We start from the raw sequence: 23,680 nt of genomic DNA on the forward strand, positions 1-23,680 counted from the left end.
CAGGGGCTCCCTGCTGAATGTTGAATCAAGTTCAAGCCCCAGCTACGGCCCTGGCCCCTCATCCACTGCATTCTTCCTCCAAGCCCTTGACCCCACTCTTCCTCTGACTGGCACCTTCGTCCCTGCCCCAGCTCCTGTCTACACCGCCGGCTCCCCGTCATCCAGGCTTCTGCTCCAATAGCTCCTCTCAGAGCAGCTTTTCATAACCTCTCTTTACAGTCAGCCCCCCGGGTTCCCCAGACTCCCTGAGCAGGTGTTGGGTTCCGTCCGTCTGTCCTGTGTGGACGCACGCAGGTGTGTGCAAACACCAGCCATAGATGTGATGGGAAAAATAAGGAGAGGAAGGCAGCAGAGAACGCCGGGGTGTGCAGGCTGATTGTTCTCACCCATCGTCTGTCGCCTGCAGGCAACTAGAAGCCCCACAAGGGCAGGCATTTTTCTCTTCTGTTCACCTCTGTACATTCTGCTGGAGCGATTCCCAGCACGTGGCTGGTATCAATAAGTTTTTGTTGAATGAATGAATGAATGGATGGATGAATTCTCTAAGGGAGAATAGCGGGTGATTTGTTCAGGAGTGCCCCGCCCCTGCCCCAGGCTTTGTTGTGAGGACTCAGGCGGCAGAATGAGGTGGGAAACCCAGGACCTGCTCCAGCCACTAGGGGGCAGCGGGGGGGGGGGGGGGCAGGGGCAGCGGCAGCGGCAGGGCAGGGGCAGTGGGAGGCAGCACATTACAGTGGTGACGGTGGTGATGGTGCAAGAGGGGGAGGGGAGATGAGGAGGGGGCCGCACTGTCCCTTCTGTCCACCTTCCATCCGTTCAGACAAGCACTTGGAGGTCCCCTGTCCCCATTCCCCCAGCAGAGCGGTGGCAAAAGTGAGGACACAGGGAGCAGGGAAGTGGCCTCAACACTTGAGCCCCCCATGATGAGCAAGGGAGACAGGGTGTGAGCCTGGATGCCTGGTTCTAGCGCCTGTGTTCCCAGCAGCTCACCAGACTGGTTTCCATGGCGTGCCATAGACACTAATGCAAAATGATGGTGCTAAAGTGAAGCCGGGGCTGGGGCAGAGGTGAGGTGGGCAGGGGTTGGGAGCAGACCTCGGAGACCGTACAGGCTTGGCCATTAATTGACCTTTGTCCAAAATGAGGAAGGAGGCCATGGGGAGTCAGGAGGAAGTGATCTGATCAGATTACGTTTGTAGGGGGTCATGGGGATGCCAGTTAGAAGGCTTGTGTGGGCATCTGGTGTGGCCGTGCTGGTGGCCTGGACTAAAGTGACAGTGATGCAGTGGCAGATGGAGTGAGGTTCGGGGTCTGATTTGTGGTTTATTTTATGCGTTGTTCCTTTTTGCTTTGGCTGCTAGGAAGCTCAGAGCCACCTGTGTACCCATGTGGAGTCTCTAACCCCAGAGGCTGTGGTCCTGTCCAGACGCCCCTTCCTCTGGACTTCCTCAGGCACTCATTTTATCTTGGTGGGCATGTTTCCGTACCCAACCTTTGTGGCGCGAGATGAGGGCTAAACCAAGCAGTGACAAAGCCGCCTTGTCCCCGTGCACATCTCCAGGGATCTTCGTCTTTATCTTCAGACCAGCCGGAAGCTTGGGGGGACCTGGCCAGTTCTTTCCCCTTTGTGCCAAAATTGCCTCCAGGACGGCCAGCCTTCCTGGGGCCATGTGGCAGCCATGTGGCACTGGCAGTCCCGCTCCCATCTGGCGTCCGTGGGCGGAGGAAGGAAAGAAGGGGATAATAACACGGGGTAAACAGTCTCTGGGGAGAGAAGGGCCGTCTGCAGGCTGCACGCCTGGTGTGTGGAGCTGGGGACCTGCGACCGGTCCTTGGACCTCCCCGAGTCCCTCGCCCGAACTTCCTGGTTCCTACTGGGTGCTGGCCACTGGGGTCACAGCTGAACACAAGATGGAGCGTGTCACTGGCTTAGGAGTCTCGCTGGTCTGCTGTCTCTGTAAGAAGTCCTCGCACGAGACTCCTCCGGGCTGTCTGTCTGCACAGGGGAGGGGCTTGCTGTGTGGACGCTGCAGACCCAGCCTGGGTGTACCCAAGGCGCAGTTCTTAACCACTGGGAGAGGGTGGCCGCACACCCTGGGTGGCTGGGATGGCCTGTGCTGTGTCCCATTCCCTCATGTCCTGCCCTGCCTGGTACAGTCATATAATCACCCTAGAAGCAGCTTAGGGCTGCGAGAGGGAGTCAGGCTGCCCAGAGCCAGCATTTCCTAGCTCCGATAGCCGACAGAATGGCTCTGAGCCTCAGTGTGCTCATCTGTAAAATGGGTATAACTGTCTCCACCGCATAGATTTCCTGTGAGGGTACAACACAGTGGTAACTGGCCCAGAACAAGCAGTGACTAATTTCATTCCAGAATAATTATTGTATCATGTATATAATATAAATTAACGCAATGAAAATGTCTACCAGGGAGTTCCCGTCATGGCGCAGTGGTTAACGAATCTGACTAGGAACCATGAGGTTGCGGGTTTGATCCCCATCCTCGCTCAGTGGCTTAAGGATCCAGCATTGCCGTGAGCTGTGGTGTAGGTCGCAGACGTGGCTCGGATCCCACGTTGCTGTGGCTCTGGCGTAGGCTGGCGGCTACAGCTCCGATTCGATCCCTAGCCTGGGAACCTCCCATATGCCGTGAGAGTGGCCCAAGAAATGGCAAAAAGACAAAAAAAATAGAAAAAAAGAAAAGTCCACCAAAAGGTACCCCTGCCGATGGGGCATGTTAATTAGTGTGGCTATACAGTTTTTTGTTGTTCTTTGTTTTTCTCATTTTTTAGAGTTTTATTGAGGCGTTCCCATTTTGGCTCAGCAGTAATGAACCTGACTAGTATCCATGAGGATGCGGGTTCAATCCCCGGCCTTGCTCATTGGGTTAAGGATCTGGTGTGGCTGTGGCTGTGGTGTGGGCCGGCAGCTGCAGCTCTGCTTTGACTCCTCGCCAGGGAATGTGCCATGGGTGTGGCCCTAAAGAGACAAAAACAAAACAAAAAAAGTTTTATTTTTATTTTTAAAATGTTAAAATTTTAATTACATTTTATTTAATAAATATTAAATAAATTTATGTTTATTTTAAAAATAAATTTAAAAGTAAAGTTTGGATTTTATTTTCAAAACACTATCATTGATTTACAATTTTAAAACAGATGATATGACTTCGCAGGGGTTGTAACATACTATCGAGAAACAGTGTGTTCTGTCTGTTTGCCTATGGTCACACAGACTCTTCCGCTCACCCCTAGGGATCAGGTGGAGTGATTATTTTACTGAGGTGGAAACTGAGGGTCCGAGGGGCTGGGTGGCCTAAGCTGCTGAGAGATGCAGCCCTTTGTAAGTCAGACCACGTGGGGCATTGGGCGGGGTCTGACGGTGACCAGCCATCCCAGGTCCAGTCCCCTGCCGGCCGGGGGCCTCCTTCAGCCTGGTCCTCGCTCGCTCCAGCTCGGCTCTTCCTGCGTCCTTGGGTCTCTGTGGGGCTTCTTGGCTCGAGAGGGACTCAGGCTTCCGGCCCTTCTTCCCAGGCAGCAGCAGGTGAATGAACCCACCGGGCGTGGAGCTGAGCGTGTGCTGGACCTGACCCCACGGAGCCCCCGGCTTTGGAAGGTCACTGGTGGCCCCAGGACAGGGGAGTCACGTCGGGTCCCCAGGGCCCCCTGTGGGCTCGGTAGCACTGACCCCTCCCTGGGCTTCGTCTTCCAGATGAGACGGAACAAACCCCCCCGGCGCGCTCCGAGTATCTGGTCTCAGGGATTCGAACTCCGCCCGCGAGGAGGAGCAGCAAACTGGCCACCCTGGGCAGGATCTTCAAACCCTGGAAGTGGCGGAAAAAGAAAAATGAAAAACTGAAGCAGACGACGTCGGGTGAGCAGCGGGGACGGGGCCTGCTGTTTGCCCTCCCGCGGGTCCCCTGCGGGTCCCTGGTGGGGGCGGGTCAGCACCAGGCACACCTGGAGCCCACTCCCCGCCCAGACCCTCAGGGGCCCACGAGTCACCCTGGATCCCGTTAGACACCCAGAATCCGGGTCAGTGCTGGCCCCAGGCCTGAGACTCAGCTTGTAACGACCTCCCCTCGCTGACCACAGAGTAGAAAGTGCCCAGCACCCCGGCATCTGGACCCTCCCTCGAAGGGCCCACCACTCCACCCCCACCCCCGGCTGATGCCAAGGGCCCTCGGTTTGGCCTCAGCACCCTGCGGCTTCTCCTACTGGGGCCTCCTCATCCCCATGCCCTCCCCTAAACGATCCAGAAGCTTCTCTCACTCACCTCCAGCTGCAGCCTTACACCCCACCAGTCCCAGCTCTCTGGGGGGTTGGGTTATGACAGGTGGTACCCTTGCCTCTACCCCTCGAGGTCCATGTCAGGAACTCTGGCCATGAGGCCGAGCCAGTCACTGAGCCTGGGGTAACTGTGCCTGAACTGGCTACGAGAGTGAAAATCGACCCAGCACAATTCCAACCATCCAAAGCCTGAGAAGCACCCCTCTCGCCAGCGCCCTGACCACCCCGGGGACAGGAAGTGGGCTCTGCGATGGGCAGCCGCTCCAGGGTCCAGCAGCAGTGGGTCGTGGGGCTGGGGTTTGGGTCCAGCTCCAAGGACAGGGTGCCCTTGATGAAGAGGAGGTCAGTGTCCTGAGAGGCCAACCCCAGGGAGCAGCATCCTAGCTCCCCCAGGCCTATATCCACGGCCGGAAAGAATTAGTGAGAGGGCTGCCGTGTGGAGGGAGCCCTGGGCCTTGGGGACCTGTCCTGTGAGCGCCCGTCTCAGGCTGTTGCCTCTGGCGGTCCCCGGAGTCCCTATTCCCTTCCCAGCCTTGAAGAAGCACAGATGCCAGGGCGCAGAGGATGGCAGAGGCAAAGCCAGTGGGGGCGGGGGGTGGGGGCTGCTTCTTATAGCAGCAGCTGGTCCTCCACTCACACTTTTTAATGTTTTATGAAATCACGTGTTTCACTACCCAAAAAGGTGATTGACAAATTCTCCAAGTCAAGAATGAAAGCAGAACAAGCACTGTTATTCAGTGAATCTCGTGAGGCCCCTGCGTGCCAGGCACAGAGCAGGTGGGGGGCCCAGGTCCCGCCCACAGAGCTTTCTGCCAGGTGGGGGCTCAGGCCACAGACAAGCAAACACGTGGACGAGCTCGTGAGATAGACCTTCCCCTGGCAGGCTGTGGAGGGAGGAGTCAGCAGGTGCTGGGGTGGGGGGGTGGGTGAGGGTGGGTGTTGCCTTGGGTTGCGTGGCCTGAGAGGACCCAGGTGAGAAGGTGACACTGAGCTGACCCTTAATTGGCCCCCCTGGGGAAAAGCATCGCAGCAGCAGGAACAGCCATGCGGACGCACTGAGTTGGGGAAGGCTCACCTTTGCGCCAGTGAAAGGCTCCAGGGGCTGGGGCAGCATGACCTCTGTGACCTTGGGGAACCCCGATATTCTCTGGGCCATGGGATTGGAAGGGGAGCTGCATGCTCTCAGGACCCTGTGCCCCTGGCCCCTTGACCCTGGGCTGTGGGGAGCACCCTGTGAGTTCATCGGGATGCTGGGGACCCTGCCAGGGGGTGAGTGTCACCAGGTTAATCCCGGCAGGGTCCCCAACTTCAGGTTCCTTATCAAGTATTTGGAAGACTGGAAACGGTGCTGTGTTTTATTTATTTATTCTAAGCCATTCCCCTCCCCTCCAAGTGCGGGATATTATTTATTTCAGCATATCAAATCCTGGATTTCACAGGCTTCCTTGGCTAGGGTGAGATGAAGTCAATAAGAAGATGGTTTAGAGAAAAAAAATGATGCAGGAGTTCCCGTCGTGGTGCAGTGGTTAATACATCCGACTAGGAACCATGAGGTTGTGGGTTCGATCCCTGCCCTTGCTCAGTGGGTTAACGATCCGGTGTTACCGTGAGCTGTGGTGTAGGTTGTAGACGCGGCTCCCATCCCGCGTTGCTGTGGCTCTGGTGTAGGCCGGTGGCTACAGCTCCGATTCAACCCTTACTTAGCCTAGGAACCTCCATATGCCATGGGAGCAGCCCAAGAAATGGCAAAAAGACAAAAAAAAAAAAAAAAAGATGCAGACAGGGGTTTGGGCGCGGGGGGACTGGCCGATACCACAGAGATGGCTTTCAGAAGCCTGCAGTCTGGGACGTGGCATCTGGTCCCTGCTGGCTCTGGGGCGTGGCCTGGGCGGTGGGGCATGTCCCTGAGATGCGGGCAGCAGCCCTGGCCCCTGCCTCTTCCAGTAGCTGGGGTGTGTCCAAGTCACTGGGGTGAGTCCAAGTCCCGCATCGGAGCCGGCCCCTGTGAGTGCCACCCAGTGCTGGCTGGACGACGCGGCCCCTCAGTTCTAGGACCTTCACCCTCGTTCTGCTCACCTCTGTTTTCAGACTAGACGGCAGTCCTTTGCTCACCTCCCAAAGCCAGGGTTCCACTTCTCAGTTTTATCCACACTTCTGGCGCCTGGAAACTGGATTGGAAATTGGACTCAGAAAGGAAATTATGCCCCCTTTGTCCCCAAATGTCATCTCTCTGATGTTTGGGTTTTCCCATTCACCCCTCAGATGGCAGCGTAAACACCCTCAGGGGTGCCCTCCCCACCCCACCCCCACCTCCGCCCTGTGCCCTTCTGCTTGAGGCCACTTGCCTGCTTGTTGATGTTTGTCATCTGCTCCATGCACCATCCTCCCCGAGGCTGGCACACAGTAGGTGCTCAGTAAATGTTTCTGAATAAACGAAATAACTTCAGTCCCCTTGCCTGTTTGTCCTCAGCCACTAGACTTTAAGCTCCACCGGCCGGGCCACTCTTTCTTTTCCCATCCCAACCCGCGCCGGGCAGAGAGCTCCCACGCGTGCCTGACCCAGGCCCCTTGGCGACCCAGGCTTGTAGCCAGGACTTTGCATCTTTTAAAGGGAGGATCTGAGGGATGACGGTTCATATTTGGAAAGTGGATTCTACTGGAGGCAGGTAGTTTTCTGGATGGTTAGGAGAAGAAGGAGCTTGTCAAGCGGAGTGAGCCCGCCCCAGGAGGGGAGAGGCAGGGGCGGAGGGCGAGGTGCTGGGGCCCAAAGGGCTATTCTGAAGGAGGAATGAGAAGGCTCAGCACATTGAGGACGGTGGAGGGGGTGGGGGCCTGGCCTCCATCCTGTTTATCTGGGGAATTCTTGGAAAGCACGAACGTGGGGTTCATGGGAGGAGCCTCCCGTGCCACAGTTGTGCAGAAGCCTGATCTGTGGACAGGTGGAAGGGTGGCCAGGATGTAGTTAACGAACAATAATGGAGCCACAAAAGAGCATCCCGGGGTATTGGGGACAGAGAGAGGATGCAGTCCTGGGCTGGAACATGAAGGGATTTCTGCAGGGGATGGGACGGGCGCTGGAAGCGGCTGAGCGGAGGCCGTCGTCCGGGGCTCCCTTGCAGGTGCGTCATGGCAACCATCACCCTAAACCACACTCCCCTTCCACCCTGCTTTCCGCTGGTACCCGGCAGATTGGTCAGGGAGGGAGCTCGGGGTACCTGAGCCGCGCGCGCACACACACACACATGCACACACACGCACACGCACACACCCGGTGGCCCCCTAACCTGCGGTCACCTGCCACCTTGCTGCCCTCTCCCTGACCTGGAGGTGGCATTGGTGGGGCTCGGGCAGGGCCACACGGCACCTCTGCCCGTGACTCACCTGATGTTTGTGTGTCCTGCAGCCTTGGAGAAGAAGATGGCCGGCAGGCAGGGGCGGGACGACCTCATCAAGAAGGGGCTGCTGGAGATGATGGAGCAGGGTGAGTGGGGCCGGGGCAGGAGGGCCGGAGCGCAGGGCTGGGCGGCGTCTGACGGGGCCCAGGAAGCCCACTGGCGGGGAGGGGGAGGTGGAAGAGTCCAGATGTGGCAGCTGGACCTGAAAGAGGCCTGCATGCCTAGAGAAACGCCCCAAGTGAGGACCCGGGGCTCAGCCCCCAGGCCTCTGAGGACCATTGGTGAGTCTAAGCTCAGCTACTCCCAGGCTGGGTGTGGATGGAGCTGGTGGTGAGTCCTGATTCCTCTGAGGTGGTAGCACTGCCTCTTTGTTTTTTTGGTATTCGTATTTTCATCGTAGATTTGGGGGAGTTACTCGTCCCCCATTTTCCCCTAGTCCCGGGGCTGCCGTTTATTAAGCATCAGTGATGAGATTATATGTCAGGTGCTGAGCCGGGCGGGCGCTCTACTCACCTCCACCCTTTCGTCGTCACAGCCTCCTTGGGACTGGGGGTGGTGTTACCCCCCGTTTCCAGGTGAGGGATGTGAGGGTCTGGGAGGTGGCTGTCCTAGTCGCGCAGCTGGAGGACCCAGAGGCTGTGTGGACTCTGGTCCAGAGACCTTAATCACCGCAGTACGGGGCCACCTGGGGCGGCCTCTTTGCGAAACACCAGGTTTTATCGCTGGCACAGTGAATTTTCAGAATTCTCGAGTTCCCTCATCTCCCTCTCTTGGGGACGGTGTGAGGCGTGGGCTCGGGTCCTGATGCTCACCCTTCCTGCTTTCTAGTTCTCTGAGTCTCTGAAGCGTGGGGACGGGAGCGGGTATCAGGAAACCTCCATACTGCTTATAAGTCTCTGGGGAGCTGAACCAAGCACTTGCTCCTGATTGAAGAAAGCTGGCCTCCCAGAGCCACAGGTCCCTGAGGACACGAGAATAAACGGAATTCCCATCTCCCTTAAGCCTGCGAATATCACTAGTGTCTTTGTGATTTTCCAGGTATCAGAAACTGGGGAGGGAGCCCCTGGAGTCAGTGACCCCAGATTTATAACACAGGCCCTCCGAAGTCCTCCCTCTCCTTTAGCTTCAAAGGGAAAGTCAGCTGCTGATGCTGTTTTCGGAGGAAAACTATGTGGGAAATTGCTTAGGGTATGAATCAAACTTTGCCTGTAAAAAAAACAAAAAACAACCTTGGTGTCAAGTCCTGTGACCTTCAGATGGTCAAGGTCCCGGCCTGACTCTGGGGTTTGGAGGAATGTCGTGGCTGGGATGGAAATCGGACTGTTTTAATTTGGACGGGACAGAAAAACTCCCAACTGCGGCCTTTTGAATACCTAGCCGACAAACTTTCCCTTAAATCTTGGGGAAGGAGGAGGGAAACAAAGCAATATGAAGGCCTGTTTATCATCTATTTATTTTAGAGCCTCACCCAAAACACATGGAGGTGCCCAGGCTAGGGGGCGAATCGGAGCTGCAGCTGCTGGCCGACACCATGGCCACAGCAATGCCAGATCCAAGCCACATCTGTAACCTATGCCACGGCTTGTGGCAGCTCCAGATCCTTAACCCACTGAGCAAGGCCAGGGATGGAACCCGCATCCTCATGGATGCTGGTCAGGTTCTTAACCCACCAAGCCACAATGGGAACTCCTATCATCTATTTTTTAAAAATATTATTGACGTTCCTGTCATGGCTCAGTGGTCAATGAATCCGACTAGGAACCACGAGGTTGCAGGTTCGATCCCTGACCTCGCTCAGTGGGTTAAGGATCCCATGTTGCCATGAGCTGTGGTGTAGGTCCCAGAAGCGGCTCAGATCCTGCATGGCTGTGGCATACCCGGTGGCTCCAGCTCTGATTCGACCCCTAGCCTGGGAACCTCCATATGCCACGGGTGCGGCCCTGAAAAGACAATAAATAAATAAATAAATAAATAAATAAATAAATAAATAAATATTATTTTGCTGAGGAAAGAGTTACTAAAGACATGGCTTTGATTCCCTTGATAAGGAGGCTGGTGAGTCATTTAAGGGGAGAACTTCCAGGAGAAGGGCAGTTTGCCTTCCCTCAACTCCGCATCATGGCAAAACAATGTTGCCTGACAGCCTGAGCAGCGAGCCAGCAGTCAAGTTGATGGGGTGGGCGCGGGGCCGAGGTGCCGGGGGCCAGCTCTCCTGGCTTCCGTGAGGCTGGTGGGAGGTCTCATGCCAGCCCGCCTGCGGTCTTGCGCTAGATGGGGGTCAGCGAGCCTTTTTTGGAGAGAGCCAGACAGTGGGTATTTTCGGCTTAGATGGCCGTCCTGTGCTGTAATCAGGCAAAAACTGCCACAGACACTACTTGAAGGAGTGGGCGTGGCTGGGTTCCAGGACCACTTTATTTAGGGACGTTGAAATTTGAATTTCATATCACTTTCCTGTGTCGTCAGTTATTAGTTTCCTTTCAATTTTTTCCCCACCATTGAAAGAGGTAAACCCCCTTTGAAGCTCCACGCTCTAGGAAACAGGTGGCGGCTGGATGAGGCCAGGGTGTAGGTTGCCAACCCCGACGTTAGATGATTTTTCTCTTGCTCAGTGATTATGGACCAGGAGCTCGAGGGGCCTGAACCAGTCTCTTTGCTCAGGAACGGACAGCACACTCATTAGTGGTTCTCCCCCAATTTTATTGAGCACATGCTATGGGCCAGGGTCTGTGTTAGCTGCTGAGGATGCAGTGAGCAAATACTTTTCTCCCAGGACTCATAGTCTGGTGAGGAACAAGCCTTAAACATCCCACAAACAAATGTAAGACCACAGCTGAGATCAGTGTGGCGCAGGAGAGGCACCTGCAAAACAGGAGTTGGGGCCCCGACCTGGTCAGGGCCTCGGGTCGGGTGGGGGAGGGTGGTGAGGCTGGCGTGGGTCTGAAGGCAGGAGGAGCCAATAGGCTTCTCTCAGAACTTGCCAGCATCAGGATCACCTGGGCAGCTCTTGCGTCAAAGGCGCTGGGGGTGGGGCCCAGGCATCATACTTTATAAGCCTCCCCAGCTGCTTCCAACTTTGGTGCCACGGAGGTTGAGAAGCGGAGGGAGCCGGTGAGCTGGGGGGTGGGAGCAGCCCGCGTGCATCCCTGCTTCTCCCTGCAAGGTGGACAGAGCCAGGAAAACTAGACTCCCCAGGAAGGAAGCGGCTGGGTGACAAAGCCTCCTCTGGGGCTGTGGGGGCCCAGGACAGCCACAGGGTTCGTGGGCAGGGTGCCTGCCCAGGGCATCGCTGCAGTGGGGGTGGGGGGTGTTAGAAGCAGGGCAGCAGGGATTTCCCCTGGGAAGGGCCCTGGGGAGGGAGAGGGGGCAGGGAGGTGGGCTCACCACCCACGTGGACCCCAGGGGGCTTTACTGCCTGTATCCCCTCCAACAGGCAGACAGACAGCGATAAGAGGAGTTGTGAAATGTTTGACCACAGGCTCCTCGCAGGGTTGTTTCCTTCCTGCATTTGCTCAGAAAATGCCTTTTCTCTCTGGGGGTGAAGTCAAAGCTCTAGGTCCGTCCTGTCCCTCATTTGTCCTGGTGTTGGGACCGCAGGGTTCCTGCTGGGTGGGTAGCAATCCGTGGCCTTGGGAGTTGGTCCTTGGTTTGGATTCAGAAATCGCCCACCTGGGCTGGACATCTTTGTGGCCAGGAGCGCCCCCCTGTGGCCGGCCGCCCTCCATCCCCGCTGAGCCTGTACTTCACACTCAGTGAAGCCCCTGGCGTCTGAGTGAGCCTCCAGCTGTGACCGATAACCTAGGGGCTCAGAGCAGCCCCCGCAGGCTGGGGCCCTGGACCCTCCCAGAGCTGCCCGGAGTCCTCCACAGCCCCAGGACCTCACACTTGAACTTCCTTGGCCAGGACACACCTGGGAAGGGCCTCTGCCCAGCACAGGTGTGCACACAGACACGCCCTGGAGTCAGTCCCCTGGAGTTTGCCCACAATGCAGTCAGGAGCCAGCCCTGGACAGAGCCTGTGGGAGAGCCCCACGTCCCAGGCACCCCTCTCTAGGGGGCACCCCTCTCCAGGGGGTGTGTTATCTTGTGATGCTCTGAACACGTGTTTTATGAACTCCTCTGACCTCTCCTCTGGTTTCTGAGAGTCCGGCCATCCGCCGGGCCCAGGAAGGACCCTGTGTGTGGTGGGAGATGGGACCAGCTCTGCCCGGGAACGGGCAGCTGCTGACCTTTCTCCTCACTCCGCCTTCACTGCTCTGGCTGGCGACACATCTGTGACAGGCAAGGGCCGGTGTCCCACCCCCTCCATAGGGTCCCCGACCCAGACAGGCTGCTTGAGGGCAGAAGCTTGCCCGTTTCTCTGTCCACATGCCCTGTGTGCTCCTGAAGGACTTCCCGCATCCTCTGTGTGTATCTGCCTGGCACAGTCTTCAGTGATTTAAGGAATTGCATTCTCTGTCGTTGGACATAAGAGGAAGTTGTTAGCCTGGCGCTGTGTTCAGTGACCTGAGAGACTTGAGGTCTCTCTCCTTGGGGAAGCTGGCAGTGACAAATCATGTCAGTCTGGTTTCTGTGTGGCAGAAACGCTGGGAGCAGCGTGTGTGTCTGTATGTGTGTCTACGTGCATGCTTGTACGTGCATGTGTGTGTTTGCACAGTGCATGTGCACGCATGTGTGTGCGTGTCTGGGGCACGTCCCCTTCCCTCTCACCATGGCTGCTCTGGGTATAACCCTGGCATCTGGCTTGTGTGCCCCCCTGCCGCCCTCGGGGGAGAAGGGCCTGGAGGGAGGGCCGACCGTCTGTGAGAGGCGCAGGGGACCAGCTGCCCACAGCTCCCCCGCCCCGCCAGCGTTGCTTAGCAACGACCCTGCCACGGGGCTATTTTGGGAACCGTAAGTTTTCATTGAAGGTGATTATGAGCCGCAGCCCAGGAAAGTCCAGCAAGTCCACTAAGGTGGGAAGCGGGTGGAGGAATCCGGAAACCCTGGGTGTTTTGCCAAGCCTGGGGCAGGGAGCGGGCGGGCGCAGGGGGAGGAGGCTGGGGACCTTCCGGCCTTTCAGGCTCTGATCACTTGATGGAGGGGAGGATGGAGACGCCGTTATAAGTACCGACATCATTATTAGTAATCACCAGCAGCAAATGACCTGCCCCTTCTAAGACCTGGTGTCCCCGCCTGTAAAGGGCGGGTAGCAGTCTCTCCTAAGGCCGTGGAGAGCTGTCCACTCAGCTGGGACAGCGCCGTGCGCTGTCTCCGGCCATGCATGGGTGCTGGCTGTCACCCCAGCCACGAAAGGCCGCGTGAGCCAGTGGCACAGACGGTCACAGCTGTGTGTCAGGATGGGTAAGCTAGTTGTGAGAAAGGGCCAAGAAGTTGCTGAGTGTGGTGGCCTCTGATCGGGTTCACTGGGTGAATTCTCTTGACTTGTGTCTCAGTCTTTTCCTGGGTCAGGACTGGTGGGCTGCTGGTCAAATCAGGCCCAGGACCTGTTTTTGTAGAGCCCTTCGAGCTAAGAAGAGGTTTGGACCTTCAAGGATTTTATAAAACTGAAAAATCGGGTGTTCCCGTTGTGGTTCAGTGGGTTAAGAACCCGACATAGTGTCTGTGAGGATGTGGGTAGGATCCCTGGCATTGCTCCGTGAGTTAAGGATCCCGCGTTGCCGTGAGCTGTGGTGTAGGTTGGCAGCTGTGGCTCCGATTCGACCCCCCAGCCTGAGGACTTCCACGTGCCGCCTTAGAAAGGTGGTGGGGAGGGGTTCTCAGGGTGTATAGGAGCAAAAGGTCTACCACACCGGGCCTGGGGTGGCGTCCTGGCCAGGAAGTCACTTTGTGTGAATGAAAAGCAGGAAGGAGGGAGTCTGGCCTGGCTGACAGCTGGATTTCTTTGCAGACGCTGAGAGCAAAGCAGGCAGCCCTGATGGAGGCCCCCGAGCTGCGCAGAGCGAACCTTCCACGCCCAGGCAGGAGCCCCTGACTTCAGAGGAAGCCCAGCCGGGAAGCCCTTCAGCCGCTGGGACAGACCAGGCTCCCCTGGATGAACCGCTGTCCTCGGAAACCCATTCGGATGATGCAGGTACTGGCTGGCTCCTGGAGTTGAGCTGTTCCCAGGATGGCATCAGGCCTGGGTGGCGACTGGGGTCCCTGGTCCAGGCTGGGCAGCAGCTCTGGCAGAAGACTGTCCCCAGAGGTGCAGCCACACCCCTGGTTCCGAGCCCTGCCGCGCTCCACTGTGTGGCTGAGTTTCAAGGTTTGCTGGGCGTTCTCCCTCAGCATCTTCCCAAGTCGGGCAGGGCTGTGGATAGAGGTGCTAACAGATGGGCACAGGTGACTTACCACCAACCTTCCTCCCAGGACGTCTTTGCTTGTTCTCTTGGGACTTCTGACCAAGGAAATGCTCTCTAAAGGGGCCCTGTCCAGTGGGAGCATCTTTGCTACCCCAAGGCCACAGGGCAGGATGGAGGCAGGGGGCCTCCCCGGTGGCCTGACTCCCTAGGGGATGGCTGCCCCTCCAGAGGGCAGCCTGTCTCCCTGGGCCACCCTGGGGCTGGCAGTGCTGGTGGTGGCGCGGCCAGCCTACTCCTCACCTTCTCTGCCAGGTGTGCCTGGCACATGCCCGAAGCCTCATTCCTCCCTCTGGCAAATGGGGGAAGAATGGTCTGTCTGGGGTTATCTGCAGGGTGCGAGGAGCCCCAGGTGGTGTCTGCTGCGTTGAATGATTCTTGGTGAGGGCGGTGGAGGCCGAGGTGGTGGTTCTAGTGGAGTTGAATTGAACAGACAGTTGCCGCAGTGAAGCAGGAGGAGAGAGAAGGAGAGAGGGATGGTGGGAACTAACTGTGGCCCCACCACAGAAACCTACCTGTAGGTGCTTTGAAACACCCACCCGTGCACCCTCTGACCTGTTAGCTTCCACAGAATTCCCCCGGGAGACCTTGTGGTCCAGCAGGAACCCTGTTCCCTCATAAAACCAAAGCTATAAATATACCCAGCATGGGGGCTGGGACGTGAACTGGGTCCCCACAGCATGGAGCAGGGGAGTTAGGGCCTCTGGGGCCAGCTCTCTGGCTTCAGAGCTGGGGACAGGGACAGCTGTGCTCGGCCCCTGCTTCTCCAGAGGAGGCTCCCTCCTATGCTTCCCCCGCTGCCCCATCCACGGCACTCTCTGGCTTAGCAGGCACCTGCCAAGAGCTGTGCTCTGCTCTCTCTAGGGGTGGCTGTGAGTCTCCAGTCTCAGTCTCACCCCAGCTTGGAGACGTGATAGGAGTTTGGGATCCAAGAGCTGTATTTCTTGGGACAGTCCTGGCCTTTCCCGCAGAGGTCCACTCGGCACGCCTGTGTCCCCGTGGGCTGTGTCATCAGACTTCAGGGCAGTGGTTGGCGGGTTCTTGTCGCCCACCTGTGGTTCTAGCAGCCGAGCTGCTCTCTGTCCACCAGCTTGGTGGGGGATGGATTCTTGGGTCCAGGCTTGGCTTTTTGAGATCACACATTTGTATTGGAGCTCCCGCTGTGGCACCACAGGATTGGCAGTGTCTGTGCAGCGCCAGGACGCAGGTTTGGTCCCCAGCCCAGCATGGCAGGTTAAAGGATCCATCATTGCCGTAGCTGCAGCATAGGTCGCAACTACAGCTCAGGTCTGATCCCTGGACCAGGAATTGCACATGTTACGGTGCAGCCCAATGTGAAAAATAAAAACAAAAACCAAATTAAGGACTTTTCCCAAGGTGGGACATGCTTTTGGGTCTGGGGTCATGATGGTAGTGTGTCTGAAACTGTCTTCCCAGAGGGATTGGGGGGGGAGCAAACCTGGTGGCCCCTAGAGCCGAGTCCACGGCAGCCCAGCTGGTGCGAAGGGATGAGAGGAATTGTCGGCACAGAGATGGAGGGATAGAGCAGGCTGGACGGGGGAGGGACCCTTGTTGGACCCGTGTGAGACTGGGAGCAGTAAATATCATTGACTTTGTGGCTCAGAAGGTCTCACCTCCACCAAGTAGCACAGAAGGAGCCACAGAGCATGTGCCGAGGAAGAGTGAGGGCTGGGTGCCAGTGGTCTTTCATCACAAAGAGCCTACAGGCTGCATTTTGGTGGACTGTGGTTGGCTTGGGAACAAGAGGGGTCGGGGGACTTGGGCAGAGCTGAAGGTTTATAGATGTGGACAGGCCTGGGCAGACCAGCCCTTCCCTGAGCCACACTGGGGTTTGCCCTGTAAGAGCACCGGCTGGTGGGCGGGGCAAGGCCTGGGGGAGTGAGACCCTGGTCGGAGTGTGGTCGGCGTGTGGTTCATGGTAACACAGTGACGCTCATCCCTCACCTGGGCTCTTCCTTCCCTCCTGCCCAGTGTGGTCCTGACCCCCAGGGTGTGAGAGGTGATGTTTTGTGGGTGGTACATGCAAACAACTTAAACACCTTCATAGTGATGCTTATTTTCATTAATTAGAGCAAGTGGTACGGGTTTCTCATTCAGGCCAATGATAGCTTCTTAATAAACAAATTGAAGTAAGAAGTAGGACTGTAAGTACAGCAGACAGAAATATACAGAGGGCCGGGCAGTGGCCAGTATCCAGAGCAGGGCTGATGGTCTCCTTAGCGCTGCAGTTAGTGTATTAGCAGCTAGTGATGCTTAGCACACTGCTGATGACAACAAGAGCCAGCATGCACAGCCCTTTGTGTGCAGGACACTGTTCAAAGGGCTCCATGTACATTTCACCATGGAAACCCCCCCAAGACGATCGATGCTCTGGCCCCGTCTTGCTCATGAGGAGCTCAAGGTGCACAGGTTAAGCATCTCACCCAAGGGAACAGAATTGGGGAACTGACAGCAGCATATGGTCTTTGACATCAGGCTGGCCCGAGTTTCAGATTTGACCGAACTCCTCGCGAAGCCGTGTGACCATGGACAAGCCACGCAGCCTCTCTGAACCTGCCTCACCAACTAAATGGGGATCATGCCCTACCCTGCTCTTGGGGTTGCTAAAATTGAACCACTTGGTTGTGACCCGCGCTGAGTGCGCAGAGAGCGTTTGCTGCTGCGGCTGAGGACCCTTGTCACCGTCTTTATCATCATCATCATCACTTTCGTCATCGTCATCACGGAAAAGCAGCCCTGGAAGGAGGGCGATGCATTAACTCCATATTTGGCTGCCCACACACGCCCCCTAGGGGCCATGCCTCTCTCTGCGTGTGCTGGGGCTGAGGGTGCACCTGCATTTTGCTCTTGAGCTGGGACACCCCCACCCCCACCCCACGGGCCTCTTGCAGCCCTGCAGCAGGAACACTGATCATGACTTCGGCTCCGAGTCTCCGCTGAGAAGCCTGACCTGGAGCAAAGCCCCTTCCGTGAGGGAGCGCTTGTAATCTCATGCAGAGATTTTAAACTCACCGTTGAAAACTGAAGTTTAAACATCAGGAGCTTTCACAAAAATCCACATGTGCAACTAGCTGCTTTTCTTTAAAAATTTTTGTTTTCTTACGGTATGGTTGATTTACAGTGCTCCTTCAATTTCTGCTGTCCGGCAAAGTGACCCAGCCATACATATACCTATATACACACATTCTTTTTTTTGTTTTTGTATCATCTTCCATCATGTTCTAGCCCAAGAGATTGGACATAGGTCCCTGGGCTGTACGGTAAGACTCCATCGCTTGTCCATTCTAAATGGAGTAGTTTGCGTCTACCAACCCCAAACTCCCAGCCCTCTCCCTGTCTCCCCCCTTCCCCTGGCAAACACACGTCGGTTCTCCGTGCCCATGATCTGGTTCTGTTCTGTAGAGAAGATTGTCTGTGCCATATTTTAGATTCCACGTATAAGCGATATCATGGAATATTTGTTTTTCTGTCTGACTTCACTTAGTATGAGAGTCTCTAGTTCCATCCACGCTGCTGTAAATGGCATTGTTTTGTCCTTTTTGTGACCGAGTAGTATTCCACTGTGCATATATACCACAGCTTCTTTTTTTTTTGTCTCTTTTCCTTTTCCAGGGCCACTCCCGCAGCATATGGAGGTTCCCAGGCTAGGGGTCGAATTGGAGCTGTAGCCATCGGCCTGCGCCAGAGCCACAGCAACACGGGATCCGAGCCATGTCTGCAACCTACACCACAGCTCACGGCAACGCCGGATCCTTAACCCACTGAGCAAGGGCAGGGATCGAACCCGCAACCTCATGGTTTCTAGTCGGATTCGTTAACCACTGTGCCATGACGGGAACTCCAATATACCACAGCTTCTTAATCCATTCATCTGGCTAGCTGTTTTTCAACCACCAGAGTCCAGGCCCACCTACGCAGCCACGGTCTCTCGGAGCAAGGCGAGGTCCCTCCCTTCGGGGGTCTTACCCCCCAGTGCCTGCCTGGCCCATTGGGTGTGAGCTGGCCATCCCTTCCATGGCAGGAAAGAGCCTGGCTCTAGGAGCCAACCCCTGTGCTGCACTGGGCTGCTGCTTCCGGGCGCCCCACACTGTGGAGTGGGGTTTTGTTTTTAGCTTTTGCTTTTTAGGGCCACACCCAAGGCATATGGAGGTTCCCAGGCTAGGGGTCAAATCAGAGCTGTAGCCGCCAGCCTACACCACAGCCACAGCAATGCTGCATCTGAGCTATGTGTGCGACCCTGACCACAGCTCACGGCAACATTGGATCCTTAACCCACTGAGCAAGGCCAGGGATCGAACCTTCAGCCTCATGGTTATTAGTCAGATCCGTTTCCGTGTTATATCTAATGATGGCAAACATCTCGGTAGGAAACGTGGTCAGACTATGACCATGGTTTTCTTTGATCCTCTGTTTGCATTCAGTGATTTGGGTTGACTTTGGGGTGATTTGTGTTTGGGGTGCTTGCTGGTTTTGTCCTCTTGGTGTGGCATCAACCACAGAACTTGCCCTAAAAAGCCCAGGAGGGTTTGTTGTTTTGATGTTAAGTGGGACAGGATCCCGTTCAGGGTGTCTGTCGGGCAGAGGCTGAGCTCTGGGCTTCCCAAGAGTGTTCTCATTAAAAGGAAAAGTGGCCTTCAGTGAGCATGTTCTCCGTATGCAATATTATCTTAGCCCTGCTTTGGGTTTTGCTTTTGTTTTGAGATGAGAAAGCAGGAGCCCAGAGAGGTTAAGTCACTTGCCCGAAGCCACAGAGCATATAAGCGGTAAAGCTGGGATTTGTTCTTAACTTTAACACTCTACAGCCCAAACTAGAGCCAAGCTTTTCTCTGCTTCTGGAATGCTCTGGAATGTGGCTTGTTTCTGCAGTCTTGAAGATGGTTAGCAAATTGCAGGCTACAGGTCAGACCCAGCCCACCTGTGTCTGTATGACCAGCTCAAGTGTGTTGGCACCGTAAGCCTGGGGACCATGCAGAGATGGCCCCCTCCTTGCCCCCAGCCTCTGCCTCCCAGCTGGTGCCACACTTGACCAATGTCCAGGGTCTGTGCTGGTCCCACCTACACCTGGGATTTGGCTGTGGGCACCTGCTGGGCTCTGAGCTGTGGAACCTCCTTGCAGGAATCATCCAGGGCCAGCCATCCATGAGATCAAGGACTTGGGGGTGTCCCTGGGGTGGGATGACACTGACCACGGCACCTCCAGCCCACCAGCTCCCTCCTCCAGGCTGGTCTCTCTGGGTCTCAGAATGTGTCCAGTGGGTGGTCACTGGGTGTTAAGGCGAGCCCACCCAGCACTACACCCCAGCAGGAAAGGCCTTGGCTGGCTGGGAGCTCAGTTGATGAGCAGCGACCTCTGCTGGCCAGGGCAGGACAGGACAACCCCGAGGGATCCTAAATGTTGGAGCACCACAAAGCTGACTCTGGCTTCTTCAGCGTTAAAATAAAATTTGACATAGCACTTGAGACTTTTAACAGATGTTAGCATTTCAGTTTTGACAAGATTCTGAAATGCAAAGGCAGCTGCACCGTCACATGGCACTCGCGTGAGATGTGGAGGAAGATGTAGATAAGAAAGAAATGGAAACACCAGGTTCCCAGACCAGGGACCCCTCAGACAGGTTGGGGTGTGAGGGGTCAGTGTGTGGGTTTGGAGGAGGGGCATTGGAGGAGGGGTCTGATGTGAGTTCCTGGGTCCTGGGGCTCTCAGAGCAGAGGGTAGGGCCTCCACACTCCACCTGGGGCTGGTTGGTGGGGGGGCTGCCATGGGGCTGTTAGAAGCTTACCCTGCCATCTCTCTGGTTGAAGGGGTGTGGCTGTGACCACCAACTCAGGCTCAAACCCAGAGTTGCCCTGTCCACTACCTGCATGGAGATTTGAATGAATGAAGACTAAATAAAATGAAAAATCCAGCTCCCCACTTGCACCAGCCACTTTCCAGGTGCTCCTTGGCCAGTGTGGCTAGTGGCTGCCCCTAAAGAGCAGAGAGGACACATCTCCATCATGTCAGGGCTACTGGGCAGCACTGAGGGTGAGACGTGGCCACACATCCACTTTGGTGCAAAGCCAGTGGAGTTGGCTGGCTTGGCCAGCCCTTCCAGAGTTTTCTGCATCAAGCAGGGACCTTATAACCTGCAATGCCAAAGCCCTTTACAGGAAAAGTTTGCCATCCCCTCATTTAGAGTGGACTTAGGGCATCATGGGCAGAAGGGGAAGAGCTTGAAGGCCTTGCTGAGGTCCAGGGGAGGCTGTGGCAGCTGACACTGGGAGAACAGGCAAAAGGACGGTATTTCTGAGAAATATTTTGGAGGCAGAGTGCCCAGGATTTATCTATGCATTAGATCCAAGAGTCAGGTCTGAGGTGGAGAGGGCAGGAGGGGAATGGAGCATGGGGTCCAGTCTGGCTGGACCGCTGAGGGGATGGGGGACCATGTAGAAAGTCTGGTGACAGTGGGGTTCTGTCTTGGTCAAAGCCATGTCCACAGCTCCTGGAAGGGTGCCTGGACCCCATAATTGTTCAGGGACCCTTGTGGATGGATGGATGAATGGATGGACGGATGGATGGATGGAGAAGTGAGAGAGAAGAGGAACTGGGGAGGGCTTTCTCATGGGAAATCAAGAGATGCGTTTGCATGTGTTTTATTTTGATTATTTGACCTCCTGACGGAAGTGTCAAAGTGGCCAGTGATGGATGTGTCTGGAGTTCTGAGGAAGGGTCAAGGGTCGACAGAGATGGGATTGGTTCTGAAGCCAGAGGACTGACTGGATGAGAGAATTGGATGAGAGAATTAAATGAGAGAGTGAGCCAATGGGGAGGAGCACCAAGGGCGGGTCCTGGGGCGGCCCAGCGGGAGCCTGAGAGGGGCTGAGCAGGAGTGGTAGGGGTACCGGGGGATGTGGTTTCCAGAAGCACTAGAGGAAGGTACTGGCCTGGACAGATGGAGGGACTTTACTGCCACAGAGCCAAGTGGACCAGCCCTGGCTGACGCAGGTGTGGGAACGCGGATCCACGGCTGCCCTGTCTCCCTGTTCACCCTTCGCGTGGAACTATTCAGCCCTTTGGACAGTTATAGGCACCTTGCCAGGGAAAAAGGCAGTCTTTTGGAACATGGATGCATTTTTCTTTCATCTTAGGTCAAGGGTTCTCGGCCTTGGCAGTATTGATATTTGGGGCCAGAGAATTCTTTGCCTGTAAGAGCCCAGTTCAAACACTGCCCACTTTGTCCAGACTCCCAGGTCCATGGGGGGAGACCAAGGCCCAGTGGGAGCAACTGGCCTGTCTGGGTTTCCGGGGTAGCAGGTCCCAGACTTGTTCCAAGAGCCTGTGTCACAGCTGCGCGTCTCACCGTGGGCCTCCCTTGCCAAGCAGACACCGCAAAGCATCCCCACGGAAATCTAAGTAGTGTCTGCCTCAAGCAGGGGCTCTCGGCCATGGGCATTCTGCCCCCCAGGGGCAGTAGCTGGAGACCGTTTTGGTGGTCACACTGGCATCTGGCAGATAGAGCCCAGGCTTGCTGCTACGTATCGTATAGGCAGAGATTTATCTGGAAGGAGAGGAAAGTGCATCCATGCTTCAAACCACAGCTCTTAGCCCTGAGGATAATGTGCAAAGTGCCGAAGAGTCCAGACCTCCCCTCCGTGGCCTCCATCAATCTCCCTGCCTTGGAATGGGCAGAATCGGGCATGTTACCCAAATATTTGTGTAGATGAGGAAACCGGGCCTCACAGAGGTGGAGACTAAGGCGCTTGTCTAGAAATGAGTCAGTCATCACAGAGGAAAAGGATGGGTGGAGGTGGGAGACGGGTGTGTCAGCGGGCCATTCCTGTGCCAGCCTTCCCCCCAAAACCTTGACATTGGGGACCTACTGATGCCCAGGGGAGGGATACTGAGCCTGTCCTGAGCACTGCGAGCTCACGCCGGCCCTGTGCCTGGTGCTTCTGGCTGCAGGCTTGGCTGCTGAGGGCCTGGGTCTGGGAGCGTGGCCTCTGAAGGGTCGGGGTCCACTGCCTGGCACTGATTTGCAGGAACCGGGAGCCAACAGAGTCACAGGACAGGTGCCCACATGGAGAAAAAGAGCCTCTGCATACGCACAAGGAAACCACACAACCGCTTTTACCTGGAAGCACCAAATGTTTGCTTTAATGTTATCATTTGTGCAAAACGTATTAACCAAGTCTCAGTGGTGGACTCTTAGAAGTTACAGGTTGCAGTTCATAGGCCATAACAATAGTCTTAGAGTCTAGGGGTCTTTGAAAAATTCCTATGAACAAGTAACCCTTCTGAGGACGGTTTTATTATTACTCGTAGGAGTAATAATAATAAAACCAGAGTGTTTCCGGGTGCGTGTCTTTGCTGGACAGAAGAGTAAGGAGCCCACTCTCATGCCTGTTCTCAGCTTAGACTGAGACCTGCCATCTGCCGTGGGCGGGCAGGGGGCGTTTCTTAGATCCTTTTCATCGGGATTTGGGAGGAGCCCTTTGAAGGCAAGGGCTGCATTTCCATGAGTATCACGAGGGAGAGGACCTGGCCTGAGAGGTCTTGAACTTCCAACGTGGATGATGGAATCACAGAAATGGTGATGAGCCCTGGGACCCTCGGGACGTGCAGGCGTCCTTCTCCCAAGCTTGGTAGGACCGGGAGCGGGTGGCCTCAGTCAGCACCACGGACAGCGCCATCTCTTTGGTCAGGCACCAGCCGAGTTCCCTGACTGATGGATGAACCTGTCAGGCTGTTCCTAGGGGTTGTTGGTATCTTCCCCTTGGGTGGTTGCAAAGATAAAATGAGATTAAGTGGGGCCAGGGCCTTGCCAGGGCCAGGCACCTGGGGCTGCTCCAAGAGGGCAGGAAGGCTGGGGTCCCAAGGTGAGGATGGGAGGCCACCCCTCTTTTTGCGTCAGGGTGGAAGGAAGGGTGTGTTGGGGCCCATAGGTTTGTGTCTGAGGCCCCCCGCCCCTGCCCCCAGCCCAGTTTCCCTGTAAAGCTGGAGGTGAGGTGGCCTGGGAGGGGGAGTGAGAAGCTGGACAGAGAAGAGCCATGGATGTATTTTCCTTTGCATCCATGGAAGGAAAGGGACAGAAGAGGGTTTGACGCAGAGTGGCTGCAGGATGGAGCAGAGCCCAGGGCCCTGAGGGTGTGGTCCTGGGATGGCCAGGACGGGGGCTTCTGTGTCACTTTCTTCTGCAGCACTGTGCCTCGGCAGGGACTGGCAGATGGAGGCTTCATCCAGAGGTGGGACTTTCCCAGTGGGGCAGAGGACTTGGGGGTACCGGTGAGGTGGTTGTTGCTGCGGTGGATGGTGGAACTTGAGCTGGATAAAGAGAGAAGGGGAAAGGAGAGGGCTGATGGGCTGGGAGAAGGCGCAGGTGACAGGCTGAAGTGGGGGTGGAGCAGTGCCCCAGGAGGTGGAGGCACTGTTCTAGATGAGCCTGCACCAGGCGAGGGGACGGGGCTCGGGGGGCTCAAAGCTGAACCTCCCTGCTCCTCCCCTGCCACTCACCTGTCTTGCTCGCCTGGGGCAGTGATGTTGAAAAGCAGGCGTGTAAAGTCAATAGCTGCCCAACTTGAGGGTCTGCGACATGCCAGGCACACATCTCATGGTTGCTTCTTCTTCTTCTTCTTCTTTTTTTTTTTTTTTTTTTTTTTGTCT

General features: G+C 56.1%; 1 protein-coding gene across 5 annotated transcripts in view; it reads left to right on the forward strand.

Moving 5' to 3' along the window:
- The window catches only part of PHACTR3 (phosphatase and actin regulator 3), a 236,223-nt gene that overhangs the window by 137,038 nt on the left and 75,505 nt on the right, over positions 1 to 23,680 (forward strand). For 3 of the 5 annotated variants that reach the window (XM_085002521.1, XM_005673064.4, NM_001110176.1), the window contains 3 exon segments: positions 3,710 to 3,871; positions 7,691 to 7,768; positions 13,569 to 13,751. In XM_085002521.1, the coding sequence (XP_084858647.1) occupies positions 3,710 to 3,871; positions 7,691 to 7,768; positions 13,569 to 13,751 (423 nt within the window). 5 annotated transcript variants of the gene reach the window in all.

This window comes from Sus scrofa, chromosome 17 (genome assembly GCF_054392235.1).
Source record: "Sus scrofa isolate SSC_HxYL_T2T_F1_AM1 chromosome 17, Sscrofa_HxYL_maternal_Yorkshire_Landrace_v2.0, whole genome shotgun sequence".
Classification (NCBI taxonomy): domain Eukaryota; kingdom Metazoa; phylum Chordata; class Mammalia; order Artiodactyla; family Suidae; genus Sus; species Sus scrofa.